At 55.5% G+C, this 18463-nt stretch overlaps 2 protein-coding genes across 5 annotated transcripts; both read left to right on the forward strand.

The window, feature by feature from the left end:
- Positions 1 to 3514: 3514 nt before the first annotated feature.
- On the forward strand, positions 3515 to 10044 carry ZBTB45 (zinc finger and BTB domain containing 45). Of its 4 annotated transcripts, none has more exons than XM_045440278.1 (3): positions 3515 to 3895; positions 6043 to 7324; positions 9173 to 10044. In XM_045440278.1, exons 2-3 carry the CDS (start codon positions 6043 to 6045, stop codon positions 9427 to 9429), a joined length of 1539 nt encoding a protein of 512 aa, XP_045296234.1. In that variant the 5' UTR covers positions 3515 to 3895; the 3' UTR covers positions 9430 to 10044. The 4 variants fall into 4 exon arrangements, with proteins under 4 accessions (XP_045296234.1, XP_045296235.1, XP_045296233.1 ...); XM_045440279.1 differs by having other exon boundaries at positions 3537 to 3844; XM_045440277.1 differs by having other exon boundaries at positions 3881 to 4058.
- A 1121-nt stretch (positions 10045 to 11165) lies between these two features.
- On the forward strand, positions 11166 to 18400 carry SLC27A5 (solute carrier family 27 member 5). Its single transcript, XM_045440209.1, has 10 exons — positions 11166 to 11948; positions 12243 to 12452; positions 12816 to 12974; positions 14827 to 14951; positions 15765 to 15959; positions 16039 to 16129; positions 17090 to 17288; positions 17527 to 17624; positions 17822 to 17952; positions 18037 to 18400. The coding sequence occupies exons 1-10, from the start codon at positions 11270 to 11272 to the stop codon at positions 18211 to 18213; spliced, it is 2064 nt and encodes a 687-aa protein (XP_045296165.1). The 5' UTR covers positions 11166 to 11269; the 3' UTR covers positions 18214 to 18400.
- Positions 18401 to 18463: the final 63 nt, after the last annotated feature.

Genomic DNA, 18463 nt, shown 5'->3' on the forward strand with positions numbered 1-18463 from the left:
CTTCGGATTCTGTCTCCATCTCTCTCTGCCCCTCCTATGCTAACGTCTGTCTGTCTGTCTGTCTGTCTCTCTCAAATACAAATAAACATTTAAAAAATTTTTTAACTTGGAGTAAAACAAGAGGCCTTTAAGGGACAGAAGTGCCCAGGTGTGCCACCTCGAGGGGCTTTCTTCTTTGCCTAAAGGCTTTACTTAAAAAAAAAGAAAAGAAAATTTTAACTTTTGTTTTCTTGTGTGTGTGTTTATTAAAAATAAGACCAAAAAAACAAAAAACAAAAAACAAAAACAAAAAAAACCAAAAAAACAAAAGGGACAAAACAAGAACATTGCTAATTTGGGGATGTGAGTGCTCCAGTGTAGGAGCGCTGTATTGTATACGCTATATTGTACTGTAAATGCTGTATTGTACGCTGCATTTCTTGTTTTTTTGTTTTGTTTGTTGTTTTGTTTTGTTTTTAATTTTCAAAATTAATTCAAAGGCCCAGTACAAGACCCGGTTAAGGGACCCAGAAGAAGTGACAATGGTAGTTGGGTTATTATGATTATTTAGTTTAGGTCTCCTACTTCCTACGTGATTTCCTCAGGCTTTGGTCCACAGACTAGTAGGACGTTCTTGTTTTTTTACATAGGAAAGCAAATTACACTTTTTCTATGTTGCAAATATTCCTCACCCCCCTCTCCACCTCCACCCCCTCCTCAACGGTCCTTGATCTTGTCCGGATGTTTCTTTTTTGCTAAGTCCTATAGGCACCTTGCTTCATCTGACCCATTGCTCCTATCACCTTTATACACTCCACCAAGGCCTGGGTCCGGGTTTCCTGCCAGCCCTCATCCAAGCTGCAACTTCCAAGACCTTATTGGTTTAGAAATGGGATCCTGCCACTGCCCTTCCCCCATCCCAAAAGGCTCCTCATTTCCTCTCAGTCCTGTCAGGAGAGCTAAATCCCCCACTGCTGGTACTGGCCTTGCCTGGGACGTCCCTCAATCTCTACCCTATCTGCCTTGTACTGGGAAGCATTTTTCCAGAGACGAGCTTTATGGCTGACCCCTGGCAAGGGGAAGCTCCTGACAGATAGAAGTGTGTGAATTCAGGTGAATCTTGGGGCCTGCATCCCACATCTGGCACTATCCAGCCCCGCCAGCGCTGAGCCCTGGGCTTTACCTGGGGGCAGTGGCTGCCACAGAAGGAGGCCCTGTGTGAGAAGCTGGCCTAGTAGTAATGGAGGGTGGAGGGAGGTTGGGAACTCTGAGCTGGGAGTAGAGACTGAGCCTTCTGACCTAAGCTGTGTGTGTGGTGGTAAGGGTGTGGTAGGGGGTGAGGGGCAGGTCCTGCCTCCCCCGGGCAGCTGATGAGGCCCGGTCAACTAGGAGCTTAACATCTTCTCCTTTCATGTGTCTGTGACCATTGCAACCTTACAGGTTCTTCCCTTGATGGTCTGTCAGCCAGTGTCACCTGCCTCTTCTCATCACCTGCTGGTTCCAAGACTCTAGGACCTGGCTTAGGATTTTCAATATTTGCAGGTCACATTGACCCCTCCTTGGCTTATTAAACCTGTGTCCTTTGATACACCATTTATTGCACAACTACTGAGACAAGGTCTTTGGAGAGGAAAACAAAATAGATGTCTTCTTGAGGCTTGTGTCACTGGAGGCTGCAGCTCCCGCCTCCCTGGCTGCCTGAGCAGTGTCAGGGTTTGTGTTTCTCCCTTCTGCCTCCTACTGGGCCAGTTACTCCATGTCACCCTCAACACTAAGACCTTCTCTGAAGCCACCATGTCCTCTCCTTCCTACTCTGTATCTGTCCCCTTCTGGCCTTCCCACTGAGGTCTGAGCAGCCATTGCTGTCTTTTAAGCCTCCTGTTTTGCTGCCCCACTAGATCCACTACCTTCCCCTCAGTCCTTCAAACCTGCAGATGGGACTTTGGTCCTCCCCCCTCCACTCTCAACATCCGCAATCTCCATAGCAACTCCCACTTGCCTCACCCTAGGGAAGCCGCCCTCCCTCCTCAGAGACCTCATACATGCTTCTCTACTGGCCTGATGCTGTTCCAGCCATGTGTCTGGATGTTTGTTTCCCTCTCTCACCCCCAAGTGCCTCTGCTTGTAGGATGGAGTAATGAGACCACCAAGCTGGATGATAAATGCTGGTAAGGCAGAAATGAAGCATTCAGCAAGAGAGAGGCAAGGGGAAAGGATTCATCAGATAGGAAAACAGTGGCATTATCAGACACTTACTGTGTGCAGGCCCTAAGTCTCTGGCAGCTGTATTCATTTTCTATTGTTACTTAACAATTACCACAAATTCGGTAACTTAAAACGACACCCATCTATTAGCTTACTGTTCTGCAGGTTAGACACCCAGGCAGTGGCCTCTGATCCAGGTCTCACAAAGGCTGCAATCAAGTTTGGGGCAGGGCTGGGCTCTTATTCAGAAGCTCTAGGGAAAAATCAGCTTCCCAGTTCATTCGAGTAGTTAGCAGATTGCAATTCCATGCAGTTGTAGACTGGGGCCCCTATTTTTTTTTTTTTTTTTGCTAGCTGTCATGTGGTCCTCTTCTCAGATTCTAGAATTTCCCCCTATATTTCTTGCCACATGCCCCCCTCCAGCTTCAAATCCCCTGGAATCCTTCTAACTTCAACCCATCTATAGATGTGCCCAATACAGTTGCCCAGCAGCTGACCAAGGTGGGAGGCAGGTCCTCTGATCTTGTCCCCATACTGGAGGCTAAGTCAGCACCCCTCCCCCCATGCTGGACCCCACACCTGCTGCATAAGGCATGGGGTCCACTGAAGTCTCAGGGAAATCTTCTGACCTTTACGTCCTCCTGCCGTGCCTCTAGACCCCAGGAACAAAGCATAAGGCTAGGCCAGCCCACCACTCCAGTCTCACCATCCAGCCTGGTTCATAGGTGTCCTGGGTAGCTAGCCCCATCTCAGGGTCTTTGCAGACCAAGTCTGTTTCCTCTGCCCACACAACTCTTCCCACATATTCTGTCCCCTAAAGTGACTTCTGATCTTTGGAGTCTGGCTGGACACCACGGTCTTGGCAGATGTACTATCCATCTCACCCCCACTTTCCTTTTATTCTGAGGTATGTCCCAGAGCGCTGAGTGCAGAAGGCATTCAGTTCAATATCCATTCATTCGTTCGTTCATTACTCGCCCTGGGGCGGGTGGGCCTGGTGGGTGTGTGAGGAGGTAGGGGTCATAGAGACAGGTTGCCTCCACCTTCTACCTGGGACACAGGCTTGAGGGGCGGAAGGGGTGGAAGATGGGAGCCAGGGCCTGGCGTGGTGTCTGCTCCCTCATTCCACTCGTAGCTACCGGCAGGTGTGGAGTTCGGCTGCAGGAATATCTCTTTCGCAGTCCACGCAGGGCTGGAGTCCGATGGACCAGGGGTGAGCCCTACTCCTGCCTCCACTCTTGCTCTGGGGAGAAGGCCGCCACCTGGGGTCGCAATGGAGTCTAAACCAGCCGAGACCCATCTAGGGCTTCAGACCGCCTTCCCAGCCTTTGTCGCCTTGCAGCAGCTCTACACAGCCGGGAGCGCACGAGGGCGTGGCCCGCAGATTGACAGCGCAGGCCCCGGCACATCCCAGTCCCTAGGGCGACGCCGGAAGCGTGTCCTGGCCGAGACATTCCTTGCTGCCCCGCAGCCCGAGCCTCGGCGACTCTAGTTGCGACTCGGTCGAGAGCAGGAAGTTCAATACCTACCGGCCTGAAGCGGCGGCTGATCGCCATAGAAACACCGGAAACGTGCTCCGACCTAGCGCTTCCCTGCGCCACAGCGGCTGCGGACTTCGGTTCCGCCGGCGTCGCAGCCTGAAAGTGTGGCCTTGGCGGTGGTGAGCGGGAGAAGGCCAAGTCCCGGCCTGGTGCCTGAGAAGGAGCCGGAGGTGGGGTCGGGCGGGCATCCCCCTGCTGCAGGGCCGGCGGGCAGGCCGGGGCGTGCCCAGGGGAGGGCGCCGGCGCTAGGTTTGGAGTGCACGCTGTGGACGTGAGGGGGCGCTGCAGGATGGGGGCATGGCTCTGGCTAGCGCGCGGAGGCGGGAAATACAGGTTGGCCGGGTCTGGAGCGGGGGCAGCCCGAGCGGATCAGAGAGGGGGCCTTGGGGTTAGGGTAGGGAGCGAGCAATGGAGGAGAGTATGGGAAAGAGTGCTCGGAGCAAAGCGCATGGCGTGGGCAAAGGCGTGGCAGCGAGAATGCGGCGCCATACCCGGGAGGGTGGGCCTTTGTTCTGAGGCGCCAAGAAGACCCTGCTGCGTCTGGACTGAGAGATCACAGACCGGGAGCAGGGTGGAGGTGGGTCGGAAAAGGCAGGCTTCAAGCCGTATGGGTTGATGCGCAGGTTTCTGCCCTAGTCGCCCAGACACAGATTTGAAGGTCTTTAGACGGTGGGTGAATAAAGACGGGGAAAAGTGCGGTGGCATAGATAACGATATGTGCAAAGACTTGGCTTTTTTGACGAATTGCCAAGAATTAATTCATCACCATGGAGGGCTCTGAGCAGAGGTGGGTCCCGATCTGTCAGGTCTGAACAGGCTCCCTCTGGCTGTCGCGTGGGGGAATAGACCGGGGGGGGGGGGGGGGAACACAAGGAAATGACTCCCATCAGCCTCCACCAATGGTACCGGGGCAGTGGAGGTGTGCGAAGTGATTTGAGGGTAAGATAGAGAACATGCAAGAAAGGGAGGGGTCTGGACCCAGAAGAGGAAAGGTGGTTTGGGTAAGAGGAGCCAGAGGGGGTGAGTCTGAGACCCCATTAGACCAGGAAGGTTAAGAGAAGCCACACTCCAGGGCTGTGTGACCCCGCCTGAGCTAGGCTGGTGGAGTGAGAGTGAGTGTCAGGGTGTGACCTGTGTCCCGACTGTCCTCCCCTAGACTGGAGTTGTGTGTGGCTTGGATACAGGATGAGCCAAACCCATCTTTGTTTGGTAGAGGGGAAACTTAGCCTAGTGAGCATGGTGCCTACTTGATGAGTGATGACGGGGTGAAGTATCAGAGCTTCTCAGATTCCCAGAGTCCCCTGGGGAGCGGTAGCCCCTCCCCTTTCTGGTGTCTGAGCGTGGGCAGTGCTGGGATTAGGAAGCTAAAGTTTTGACAAGAATCATCCGGGTTGCTCAGACATGCTGATCTGGAGGCCGCTGCTATTCCACCTTTCCCTTCCCAATCACACACCCTTCAAAGTCCACACAAGCCCCCTCTCTACACCACACCCACACCTTGTGCCCTCCAGGCTATATCAAGATTCCAAGATGCACCAGGCTGCAGGGGGCACCTCCCTACCTGCTGCGTTGGGGTCTGCCAGAGACCTTGTATTTTTTCTTCTGTGGAATGCCTGCCAGGCTAATGCCCAACTTACTCTCAACCCTTTGTGACCACGCACACCCTGAAACGCTTAGCCCAGGAGGCAGGTCGTGCCATCCCGCCCCTGCGAAGACCTCTGTATACACTAGTTAACATAACCCAATTCCGAGGCAACAGACTTTGGTCTCCACAGGGTCTGGAATGCTCCAAGGTTGGATGATGTAGTAAAGGGAGATCAAAAAGAAGCTGAGAGTGGGAGGAATCACAGCCAGCCCTGATGCGGAGTGGATAAGGTGTGAAAGCCAGTTCGGGATGGGCATCCCTGCCCTCTTCTCCACAGAGCTGCTCCCTGGAAGGGAGACATGGGGAAGGTTTATGGATACTGGAGTTAGGGCGAGGAGGGTGTGAACCAGTATAGGGGAAGCTGAGCTCTGGACCCTCCGCCGGGCAGGAAGCAAGACTGGGAGGGAGCCAGATATTTGGTATTCCCAACCTTCTCCCAGGGGTGTGCTGGGAGTTTCCTAGGTGGAGCTGCAGAGGTCCTGGAGTCTGGGGGTGGGAGTTGGGGGTAGTCCTGTATATGGGAACAGGGCTCTAGGGGCCTTTTGGGAAGGGCTGGGACTGTGGTGCGCCCATGGGCCTTGTCCCGCAATAAGGGCTCAAGGGGCAGGGACAATGAGGCGGGGAGGGGGGGGGGGCCTGGCTGACCTTCCCCCCCCCCCCAATCCGGTGCAGATGGCTGCAGCAGAGGCGGTGCACCACATACACCTGCAGAACTTCTCCCGCTCGCTGCTCGAGACCCTCAACGGGCAGCGGCTGGGTGGTCACTTCTGCGACGTGACCGTGCGGATCCGTGAGGCTTCGCTGCGTGCCCACCGCTGCGTGTTGGCTGCCGGCTCGCCCTTCTTCCAGGACAAGCTGCTGCTCGGCCACTCCGAGATCCGCGTGCCGCCAGTGGTGCCGGCGCAAACGGTGCGCCAGCTCGTCGAGTTCCTCTACAGCGGCTCGCTTGTAGTGGCACAAGGCGAAGCGCTGCAGGTGCTCACGGCCGCGTCGGTGCTGCGCATCCAGACGGTCATAGACGAGTGCACCCAGATCATCGCCCGCGCCCGAGCCCCGGTCCCCGGCGCGCCCGCGCCCCTGCCCACGCCCGTGCCCCCACCTCTTGCACCTGCGCAGCTACGCCACCGCCTGCGCCACTTGCTGGCCGCGCGCCCTCCGGGCCACCCCGGTGCCGCGCATAGCCGCAAGCAGCGCCAGCCCGCGCGCTTGCAGCTGCCGGCGCCCACTGCGCCCACCAAGGCGGAGGGGTCGGAGGTCGACCCCTCCCTACCCGCGGCCACAGACGACGGCGGTGACGGCGAGGAGGACACCGATGATGAAACCGACGGCGAGGACGGCGAAGGCGGCGGCCCAGGAGAGGGCCAAGCGCCCCCTTCCTTCCCAGACTGCGCTGCCGGCTTCCTCACCGCCGCCCCTGACAGCGCGTGCGAGGAGCCGCCCGCACCCGCCGGCCTTTCGGACTATGGCGGCGCCGGCAGGGACTTTCTTCGGGGCGCTTCGGCGGCCGAGGACGTGTTCCCCGAGAGCTACGTCTCCGCCTGGCAAGATGAGGATGGCACCGCGGCGGAAGCCTGTCCCGCCGAGACGCCGGCCCCGCCTGACTGTGTCCTGTCTGGATCCCGAGCCCCAGGCGTGAAGACCCAGGGGCCACCTGTCTCACTTTTCCCCTTTCATCTGGGCGCTCCTGGGCCACCTGCGCAACCTCCTCCCGCACCCTCGGGGCCTACTCCCGCGCTCCCTTCCGCCTTCTATCCCACACTCCAGCCAGATGCGGCCCCTAGCGCTCCTGCGCCTCCGGGGGAGGCCCCAGCCCCGGCCACCGCTCCCGCTGCGGCCCCCTCGGCCACCCCTGCCAGAGCCCCGGGTTCCGAGCCGCCTGCCTATGAGTGCAGTCACTGCCGAAAGACGTTCAGCTCGCGGAAAAACTACACCAAGCACATGTTCATCCACTCGGGTGAGCCAGGATGGGTCTCTGAGCCCTTTGGTCATTGGAGATTCAAGCCTGAGGGGTGATTGGGCACGAGGCAAGTGGGGTGGAGGCACTCATGTAGTTATGCTGCTTTTTCTTGACCCCAGTGGAACCTGGAAATTGAGCCCCAAGTGCGATGTGTGTGGGGGAGGGGAAACCCCATCCACATGGAGAAGCAGGTTCTCCTGCCCAACCCCTATTTCAATTTATTGGTGCAGGGAGAATCCTCAGGCTAGGTTAAGGAGCAGGGACTTGCCCAGAGCTTTTGGAAAGCTGGCAGTGGAGCTTTTAGTCACCACGATGAAGCTTGGGATGAGCAGGAGGGATGGAGCCTTGGCAGGAATATGTGGCCAGGTAGGGGAGTCTCCTTGGTCTCCCTGGCTGTCAGCGGGTCCTGTGACTGGCACTGGATGTGAGGGGAGAGTGGGTTTGCTGGCCCAGCCTTCGGAGAGCTGGCAGAGAGGTGGCCTGATCGCGGCTGGAGGGAGATGGGGCTGCAGTGTGGGGACCCCACAGCTGCAGAGGGAGGAAAGGGGAGCTCCTCGAAGACCACTGAGAGTACCCCTAAGCCCTTGGAGTGTCTGGGAGGTGGCTCTTTACTGGCTCAGGGAGAGGTAGAGAGTGCGCTAGATGATGCACTGGAGATTACGGGGCTAGGGGCTGAGGCGGTGGCTGGCAGGTCCTGGATGTGTCACAGGGTGTTCAGGGTGCTCCCTAGAGGCTCAGGTAGAGGACAGGGGTATGGAATGTCAAAGACTGCTTGCAGGGCCAAACTGGATGTTGTTAGGAAAAGCAAAGGTTTGGCCGGAACACCCGTAGGAGTGGAGTGGGGAGTTCTGCAGGGCCAGGAACTTGGGATTTCACTGTGAATGTTGGAGAAGGCATCAGTGATCTGAAGTGGGAAGCGAGTGAGATGTGATTGAGTTTTAAATCCCTACCTGGCTGTCTTGGGGTGGAAGGAGAGAGGATATAGATGTAGCCTGTGGAGAGCTGTCAGGGGCCCCAAGGTAGTACCAGCCAGGATTTGCCAGCTTCATGTGGCCTCAGCCAGGGGCAAGGCCTGGTCTGGGGGAACTCCCTGCCCAGGCACTGCCCTGCAGCCCTCTGCCGCTGAGATAGGTGGGTTTTTTGTTTTGTTTTGTTTTTCTTTGTTAATACCTGATGAATCTAGGGGCCAATACAGCCAGCCTCCCCCTTCTCTGATCAGGGTAAAGGGGGCAGCCTACTCTGGCACCCCAGGTACATTATAGCTGCCAGCAGACAAGGGTTTTTTCCAGCAGGAACCGGGCAAGTATGCCCGCGTCCCTCACAGTGTAAGTGTGCTGGGCCTTGCCAGACTGTTACCAGAATGGTGGCCAGCGATCAAAGTACAGAATGCTCCATGGGCATGGCAGGAGTTAGGGGAAGGGAGGTTCCTGGAGGTGGGGGAGACCTCAGCGGTCAGTCCTGTCAGGCAACGATGTCCCAGACCAGCAGGATTCCCTGTTGGGAGGATACCTGTTAGAGTTGAGGGCCCCTGACGGTGGTATCCTGGTATTACGGTAAGGGTCCGGGAAAGCGGCATCCCCGCTGAGTGGGGAGACATACTGGGTCATGGCCGGGTGGGGGTGGGGGGGGGCGAGGAGGGGCGGGGGGGGGGGGGAGGGGTTCCCTGTTGGGCCGGAAGGTCCAGGAGCGAGGAATGGTCCGGGAGTGGAAGGGGTGTCCCTTAAGGGCAGGGGGATTCAGGGTTGACGGGCAGTTTGGGAGGAGAGGGGAGTCCCTGCCCGTCAAAGGCTCCCCGGGGCTCCTTCCCAGATGACATACGTGCGCGGCATGCCCTGTCGCCCACAGGGGAGAAGCCCCACCAATGCGCCGTGTGCTGGCGATCTTTCTCGCTGCGCGACTACCTGCTGAAGCATATGGTCACGCACACAGGCGTGCGCGCCTTCCAGTGCGCTGTCTGCGCCAAGCGCTTCACGCAGAAGAGCTCGCTCAACGTGCACATGCGCACGCATCGGCCCGAGCGCGCGCCGTGCCCCGCCTGCGGCAAGGTCTTCTCACACCGCGCGCTGCTGGAGCGCCACCTGGCCGCGCACCCTGCACCTTGATCCAGGCCTGGGCCCGGCTACGCCTGCCGCGGGATTGACCACGCTCCCGCGCTGTAGGCCAAACCCTGCAGGTCCGCGACCTCCTGTGGAACTAGGCCACGACCACTGCGGAACCGGTAACACCCCTGCCGAGCCGCTTCACACCTGCCTAGACGCCTTGACCACGTTCCCACCGCCAAACCACGTTTTCCCCAGAGCGCAGGCCCTCCCTCTGCTACCACCCTTCTTTCCAGACCTGACCAGGGGTTCAGCCTGCCTTACTACTGTACTCCTTCGTACTCGGACCCTCCTGATAGTGGCAGGCTGGGGATGGGGCTGGTCAGAGACCCGACCATCCCTGAGAACTGGATCATCTCCAGCCTAAACTGGGCGCTCAGACCCTCGGGCCAGGCCCAAGATTTGTGGCTCTGACTCCTTGCGTGAGTGTGGGTTCTGGAGCTGCTCCTCTCTGCCCCGGTGTCAAGCTGGGTAAGAACCCTGGCTCCCCACCCCGAACTACCCCTCCCTCAATCTGGTGTCTAAGGGGGCTCAGTGGACCCATCATGGACTGGGGTCGGGCCTCGGGACTCCTGCTCTCTAATAAAGTACTGTGGGCCATGGGTCCGAAACCCGGAAGCTCTGAGCTCTCAGATGAGTGCGTTTCTGTCCGTCACCCACTGGCTGTGGCAGTCGGGACTCAGTGCCCCCGGCTCTGGGCAACACTGCCGCCACCTACTGGGCTCCCTGGGCAGAGACAGGACGGTAGGCTTGGCCATTTCAGGGAGGGTGTGGGATGCACAAATGACTGGTGCTTGACTCTTCTAGAGCCCTTGCCCTGTGGGGGGAGGTGTAGGCCAGGCCTGAGATGGGTCTGGGAGAGAGAGGCCACATGTGGGAAACCCTCAGAATCCCAGCTGCTGCTGTCCAAGATGCAGAATTGAGGCCCTTCCCCCTAGATCTCACCACCCCCCCACCTCCGGAATCTCAAGGTCCTTTGGATTTGAGTCTTCCCCTCCCCCATTCTGATGGGCACGATGGTTGAGCACCTTACTTTTGAGGGGGTCCAGGGAGTCTTTGGGGTTAGGCTACCATGTGGGGATCTGAGCCCCAGGATACCTGCCTCGGCCAGTAACTTCTGAAGTGCCAGGCAGGAGGTGGGAGCAGCAGCCAGGACCGTTGGGCTGCCCACTGGGCAGCTGAAGATACTGATGCCCAGTAGTGGAGCAGTGTCACAAGACCCCGCATCGGTTCAGCTGCCAGCCAAGAAAGCGGTCACTCTTCTTACTCCAGAGCATTGGCGGCACCTGTCAAGGATCTGAAGCAGGTGGAGAGGGGATTGAGCTGGAGGGTGGTGCTCCGCCCTGACCTGTAGGCTCCTGGGTCAATGGCAACGCCTTTCTGAGCTCCCCCTCTGTGACTGCCTCCCAAAGGTGAAGGGTTAAGGCTTTTCTGTCCAACCATTCATAAACTGCCCTGCCCATGTTCCCCGGGGGGAGGGGGAGTTCAGCCTCCTGAACCCCGAAGACAGTCCCCATCCATGCCAGGGGGGTGAAGCACAGTGTCATAGGGCCCAGCCCATGGGTGGGGATGGGGACGTCAGAGCTGGGTTTGCATTCAGGCACTGGATTTGTTCATTCAAGTATTTACTCGGTGCCTGCCATGTACCTGGTAGGAGGTAGGCACAGTGAAACAAACAGGTCCAAAATGGCTCGGGGTAGAGTCCGGAGGGCGGGAGCATCGCAGTCAACAGCTCCTGGGCTACCGCTAGGGGGTGGGGCTGAAGGGTCAGAGATCAAAGCCAGGCAGCCCCTGGCAGAAGTTACCATTCTGTGGAAGCTTCTCTGAGAAGGGAGCAGGCGCGATGGGCGTCTGGCTGCGACTGGCCTTTTTACTGTTGCTGCTGCTGGGCCTGGGACAGTCCGCATGGCCTGCTGCGGTGGCCCTGGCACTGCGCTGGCTCCTGGGGGACTCTATCTTCTGTGTGCTGCTCGGCCTGGCCATGCTGGCGCGGCCCTGGCTCTACCCCTGGATGCCCCACTGGCTGAGTCTGGTGGCCGCGGCACTCATGCTGGCTGTGTTACCCGCACGGCCACCCCCAGGGCTGCGCTGGCTGCCTGCAGACTTGGCCTACATCTTCAGGATCCTCCACCTGGGGCTGAACATCAAGGCGCGCATGAGCCGCCGGCCGCCCAACACCTTTGTGGATACCTTTGAACGGCGAGCACAAGCACAGCCGGACCGGGCGCCCTTGGTGTGGAAGGGTCCGGGGGGCCGCTCGGTCACCTTCAGGGAGCTGGACGAGAGAGCATGCCAGGCAGTGTGGGCCCTGAAGGCCGTGCTGGGCAGCCTCACAGGCTTGCTTGCTGGGGAGCCTGCCGCCCTCCTAGTGCTGGGCTCCCAGACCATTCCGGCCCTAGGTTTGTGGCTGGGGCTGGCCAAGTTGGGCTGCCCCGTCGCCTGGATTAATCCGCATGCCCGGGGGGCACCCCTGCTACACTCCGTACTGAGCTCTGGGGCTCAGTTGCTGGTGGTGGACCCAGGTGAGGACCTCAGAGGCTAGTAGAGGACAGAGGGGGATGGAGCAGGGGACAGACTTGGAGAACTGCTGTTCAGTGGTCCTGGTGGGGGCTGACTTTTTTCTTCACCACGTCTGTTTCGATCCTTTTTGCCAACAAATACTAATTATGGGGCTCTTTACATAAGAATGCAAAAGTTCTTCTCTGGGGGCTGCTTTCTGTATTGCTTGCAGTAGACTCTTCTCCCCTATCTTTGGGTCTCGGGTCTCCCCTCTTGATGTCAGATATGGGCCTTTCCCCAATTTCTTTTCCCTGCAGACCTCCAGGAGAATCTGGAAGAGGTCCTTCCCAAGCTACAGGCAGAGAACATCCGATGCTTCTACCTCAGCCACTCCTCCCCAACCCCGGGAGTGGGGGCTCTGGGGGCTGCTCTTGACGTTGCACCCACCGACCCTGTGCCCGCTGACCTACGTGCTCGGATCACATCAAAAAGCCCTGCCCTGTTTATCTACACCTCAGGGACCACTGGTGAGGGTGCCCAGCAACTCTAGCCCTGACCTCTGAACCCTTATGCTGCTCTGACCCCAAGTTGATATGTGCCTCAAACTTGACCTCTGAAACCCATCCTGCCCTTCGATTGTGACACCTGGCCTGAACTCTGATCCCCAGTGTGAATTGAATGGTCAGCACCAGAATCCTGCTTCTGCCCAGTAAACAGCCACTAAATTTGGAATTTTTCTTCCCTGAGCCCACCCTCAAATCCCCATACTTGACCACCTTCTAAGAGCCTCAAGCCTCTCACTGCAGACCTGACCACAGAGACCCACTCCTGTATGCTGGTCCCTCTTGTACTGTCCTTTCACCACCCACCCTTCCCACTCCATTCGCCAGGACTCCCAAAGCCGGCCATTATCACACAGGAACGGCTGCTACAGATGTGCAAGATGCTGTCCCTGGCTGGGGTCACAGCTGATGACGTGGTCTACACAGTCTTGCCTCTGTACCATGTGATGGGGCTTATCCTTGGAATTCTTGGCTGCCTGGAGCTTGGTAAGACCTTTTCTGAAGACCTCTCCAATCCATGGGACCTCCAGACTCAATATCAGAGTGGGCTTTCAGGGTGACAAGTCCCCACAGGTTACCCAGCACCAAGGTTCTCACCTTTGACAAGGGACACACAATAGCAGGCCCCAGGGCTACTGGGACAGAAACTTGGTCACTTAGACAGTCCCTAATGGCTTTGCTGTGGTCCGAAGGTAATGAGGTGGTATGAATGCTGGGATAGTCAGTGAAGGGTAGGTATTCACCAAGAATTCCACTGGGCTATCGTCCTGGACACCTGATTAGCAATTCAGACTGGGACCTCTCTAATATTTTCTTTTCAATTTTTTATAAAAATTTTGAAACACATACAAATTTTTAGATATTTCTACATGATCCTCATGTACCCAACCACCCAGCTTCGGCCACCATCAGCATTTTGCTTTCAAATATACACAGTAAGCAAAAGTAGAGAAAATAGTTTGATGATATCCCACATATCCTCATCCACCCTTGACAACTGTTAACATGTTACTAGTTTTGTTTCGTATATAATTCCCCTCTTCATTTCTGGATTCTTTTAGAACAAATTTTAGCCACTGTATCTTTTTGTTTATAAGCATATCAGTATGTATCTCTAATATATAATGACAAAAACTGTCACCATAGAGGTGGCTGAGTGGCTTAGTTGGTTAAGCATCTGACTTTGGCTCAGGTCATGATCTCATGGTTCATGGGTTCAAGCGCCGTATTGGACTCACTGCTGACAGCTCAGAGCCTGGAGCCTGCCTCAGATTCTGTGTCTTCCTCTCTCTCTGCCCCTCCCCTGCTCACACTCTATCTCTTTCTGTCTCTCAAAAATAATACATAAAGCTTAAAAAAAAAAACAAAACCTGTCACCATAGTGATATCACACCTGACAAAATTAACAGTAACTTTAATATCATCTGATGCACAGGTCATGTTCAAATGTTCCCAATTGTCTAATTGTCTTTTTACAGTTAAAGTCCCCTCACAGTACTTGTTTGTTCTTTGCTCCTCTTTACCCTGCAGATTTTAAAGTTTTATTTATTTATTTATTTATTTATTTATTTATTTATAGAGACAACAGGAGTGGGCAGGGGCAGAGAGAGGGAGAGAGAATCCCAAGCAGGCTCCACACAGCCAGCACAGAGCCCGACGTGGGGCTTGAACTCACAAAATGGGGGATCATGACCTGATTCAAAATGAAGAGTTGGACTATTAACCAACTGAGCCACCTAGGTGCCCCTCCCCTGGAAATTCCCTCTAGAGATACTAGATTCAGTTCAATTATTAGATTCAGTTCAATTATTGTTGGCAAGAACCTTGGTGGGGTGCATTGTACTTCCTAATACATCACATTGAGGGCAGCCCATAACTATTATCCTACCTTAGGGAGGCTAAGATAAATAGGGGAGATTGGTTGATTGATAGTTGGCACAATGGTACACTAGTTTCAGGTGTACAACCTTATGATTTATATACTGGGGAGCTTTATTTGGAAAACTCCCTATCAACGTTCCCCCTGGTTTTACCAGTTCTTGAAGACCTTTATGACATTCATAAAACATTTCTAATACTCATTAATGGTTAATATCCATAGCCCTTACTTAGCAGTGCTCACTTTGTACCAAGCATTGAGCTCGGTACACATGCTGAAGACAGGATTCGAACCCTTGCCCATCTATGCTCGTCTCATGCAGGTAGTCCTGGCTCCACCAGGGACACACAGATCGGCTCCAAAACCTGTGCTTCAGAGGGTCACAGTCATACGATCAGAGCAGCTTATCACAGTGGCATGGAAGCATGACCTGAAACCCTTTCTTCTCTCCCCTCTCAGGAGCAACCTGTGTCCTGGCCCCCAAGTTCTCTGCTTCCTGCTTCTGGGATGACTGTCGGCAGCATGGTGTGACTGTGATCCTGTATGTAGGAGAGGTCCTGCGGTACCTGTGTAACACTCCGCAGGTGAGGTGCTAATATTAGGGCTCCGTGGTGAACACCTAGGGTATGAAATCCCAGATGTCATACCAGGTAAAGGTTTCAGGTAGATCCACATACAGGAGTCAAGCAAGGTCCCTTAGGTAAAACTCCCCAGGTAACAGCCACAGATGATGAATCTCACGCAAAGTTTCCAATCATGGCTCCTTTGATGATCAGCAGTGCTACCTTGGGCAGGTGACTTCACCTCTCTCAGCAGCCTCAGTGTCCTCATTTGGAAAATGGGGAAAATAATTCAAAGGGAATATTTGTGAGAATAAAACATATATAAAGAGCCTAGAACAGGGGGTGGCTCAGGGTAAACTCGCCAGATGTGAACTTATACAGCAATGAGGTATGGATCCCAGGTAAAATGCTCCACATAAGGCCCCCAGGTATCACCTTCCCCAAGGTGAAGTTTCAAGTCACTCCCCAATTTACCTCTAAGAAAGGCCCCTAAGTAACCCCTCCAGATGACTTCCCCCAGGTAAAAGTTCCAGGTACTACCCCTATATAAAATCCCAGATATTTCCTCTAGGTAAGGACCTGGATTAGCCCTGCAGTCACCCCTAGGTATCTCTCCAGGTAAGGCTTCTAGGTAACTTCCCCCCAGGGAACCTCTGCAGGTAACCCTCCAAGTACAGACTCCAAGTAAGAACCCTTGGTAGATGCCCTAGGTATAGACCCTCCAATCACCTCCCAGGTAAAGACGGAAAGATGGAAAGATAGCCTTTGTAGGTAAGGGTTCCTGGGCACACTTGAGGTCACTTCCTCTTCATTCTTCTTGGGATGTTCCTGCAGCGACCAGAGGACCGGACACATACAATCCGCTTGGCAATGGGCAATGGACTCCGAGCAGATGTGTGGGAGTCCTTTCAGCAGCGCTTTGGCCCCATTCGGATCTTGGAAACCTATGGCTCCACGGAAGGCAACATTGGCTTCGTCAACTATCCAGGGCGCTGTGGGGCCCTGGGCAAGATGAGCTGCTTGCTTCGAGTGGGTTGGGTGGGACAGTGGCCCTGATTGAAGCTGAGCTCACAGGACCTCTGCTGACCCTTCTCCATCCCCCACTCAGATGCTGTCCCCCTTTGAGCTTGTACAATTTGACACGGAGGCTGAGGAGCCTGTCAGAGACAGTCAGGGATTCTGCATCCCTGTGGGACTAGGTACGAGGGTCAGGAAGCCTTCCCTGGGTGTGGGAAGGACGGGGATCATCTGCTTCTTGGCTGGAACAAGTTGCCCAAAGCCTTGAGTTCAGTGCTCAGTGGTGGTGTCTACTGCCTCACCCAGAACCTGTCCTTGGCCTGTCTGACTACTGCCTGGGACCCTCTGCCTCTCAGTTCTGCCCAGCTACCCTGCCTCAATCTCTTTTTCTGCTGGGTCTCTGGGTGTCTATTTGAGTTGTTCTCTTGAGCTCTCAGTGGAAGTCATGTCTTCCCAGGCATCAATCTCTTGTCAATATCTTCTCCTAGGGTCTTCTCTCTTGGGGGTCTTACACAGTCCTGGCTATATCTCTTTCTTCCCGGCACCATTTGTCTCTGTCCTTCCTCTACCCCTTGTTATCCTTTTTTTTTTTTCAACGTTTATTCATTTTTGGGACAGAGAGAGACAGAGCATGAACGGGGGAGGGGCAGAGAGAGAGGGAGACACAGAATCGGAAATAGGCTCCAGGCTCTGAGCCATCAGCCCAGAGCCTGATGCGGGGCTCAAACTCACGGACCGCGAGATCGTGACCTGGCTGAAGTCGGACGCCTAACCGACTGCGCCACCCAGGCGCCCCATCCTTTTTCTTTTTTAAGATTTTATATTTCATCTCATCTTATCTCATTTCATGTAATCTCATTTCATGTATCCAACATGGGGCTGGAACTAACCACCGAGATCAAGAATCACATGTTCTACTGACTGAGCCAGCCAGGTGCCCTGCTTGTTATCCTTTGTCTAGGCATCCCAATGCCTCCTTCTGTCTCTCCCTCCCTCTGTAACTCCAGGTCTCTCTCTGTCTCTTCTCTGGCAGGATCTCGATGATGGAGTCCATCATGGTTGGAAACCTCCTGGCTGGGGGCTAGTGGGCTCCTGAGGTTCTTTACCATTGTTAATGCCCTAATTCCTGCTTCTACCCCCAGGGGAGGCGGGGCTCCTGTTAACCCAGATAGTGGGCCACCACCCTTTCCTGGGCTACCGCGGGGCACGAGAGCTGTCGGAACGGAAGTTGGTGCGGAATGTGCGGCGCAGGGGCGACGTTTACTTCAACACCGGAGACGTGCTGGCCATGGACCGAGAAGGCTTCCTTTACTTTCGGGACCGCCTGGGGGACACCTTCCGGTCGGGTCCCCAGGGAACCGGGAGGGCGGATGGCCCGGGTTCCCCGATTCTTTGAGGGAGCCAGGCCGAAGAGGCGGGATTTCCGGATTCCAGAGGGGGATGGCTTCCCGATCCTGAAGGGGCCAGAGTTGGGCAGAGCCGGCAATCAGATCTCGTTGGAGGAGGGGCTTGGTGGGCAAGAGGCGGGACATCCTGTTTGCCAGGGTTGTGGTCACAAGCATTGGCTTCAACCCCACAGATGGAAAGGTGAGAACGTATCTACGCGGGAGGTGGAGAGCGTTTTGTCCCTTGTGGACTTCCTGCAGGAGGTGAACGTCTACGGCGTCTCTGTACCAGGTGTGGAGGATTCGACTCATTAAACCTCCAAGAGCTTTATCCAGATTTTATCTGGATTTTGTCTGTGGGTGGTATCCAGATTTTAAAGGTGGGGGAGCTGCAGGGGCACAGCCAGTGGGAAGAGATGGGCCAAGGAAGAGGGTCGGCCATGAGCACTGTGAGGTGGGTGAGTGGACAATGACTGTTGTGCTTCTCAGGTTGTGAGGGCAAGGTGGGGATGGCTGCTGTGCGGCTGGCCCCAGGCCAGACCTTCGATGGTCAGAGGATGTACCAACATGTCCGCACTTGGCTCCCTGCCTATGCTGCACCCCATTTCATCCGTATCCAGGTGAGCTCAGGGTGGTGGAAGTGGGGGGGGGGGGAGGTCTTGGCCAGAGATTCACAACAGGGATTATGCTTACTGTCCCTGCAGGACGCCCTGGAGATCACAAGCACGTTCAAACTGGTGAAGTCCCGGTTGGTGCGTGAGGGCTTCAATGTAGGCGTCATTGCTGACCCCTTGTTTGTGTTGGACAACCAGGCTAAGACCTTCCAGCCCCTGACACCGGAAACGTACCAGGCCGTGTGCGATGGAACCTGGAGACTCTGACCATGTGGCCTGTCCACATCTGAAGTGGCAGTGCCCAATGCAGACTACCACTCATATTGGCAGGATCCTCTCCACCACAAATCTGCTGAGGGTTATCATGAACCGCAGCCTGGCCATAACCCCAGTTGAAGAGAGTAAGATAACTGTGGGCCCAGTAGTGGAGTGAGAATAAACTTGGATGTGTACACACATGTCTGCGTGTGTAGGGCTAAGGGCAGGCAGCCCTAAGATGGGCCATTTTGGCATTAAG

The sequence above is a fragment of the Leopardus geoffroyi genome, chromosome E2 (genome assembly GCF_018350155.1).
Source record: "Leopardus geoffroyi isolate Oge1 chromosome E2, O.geoffroyi_Oge1_pat1.0, whole genome shotgun sequence".
NCBI lineage: Eukaryota > Metazoa > Chordata > Mammalia > Carnivora > Felidae > Leopardus > Leopardus geoffroyi.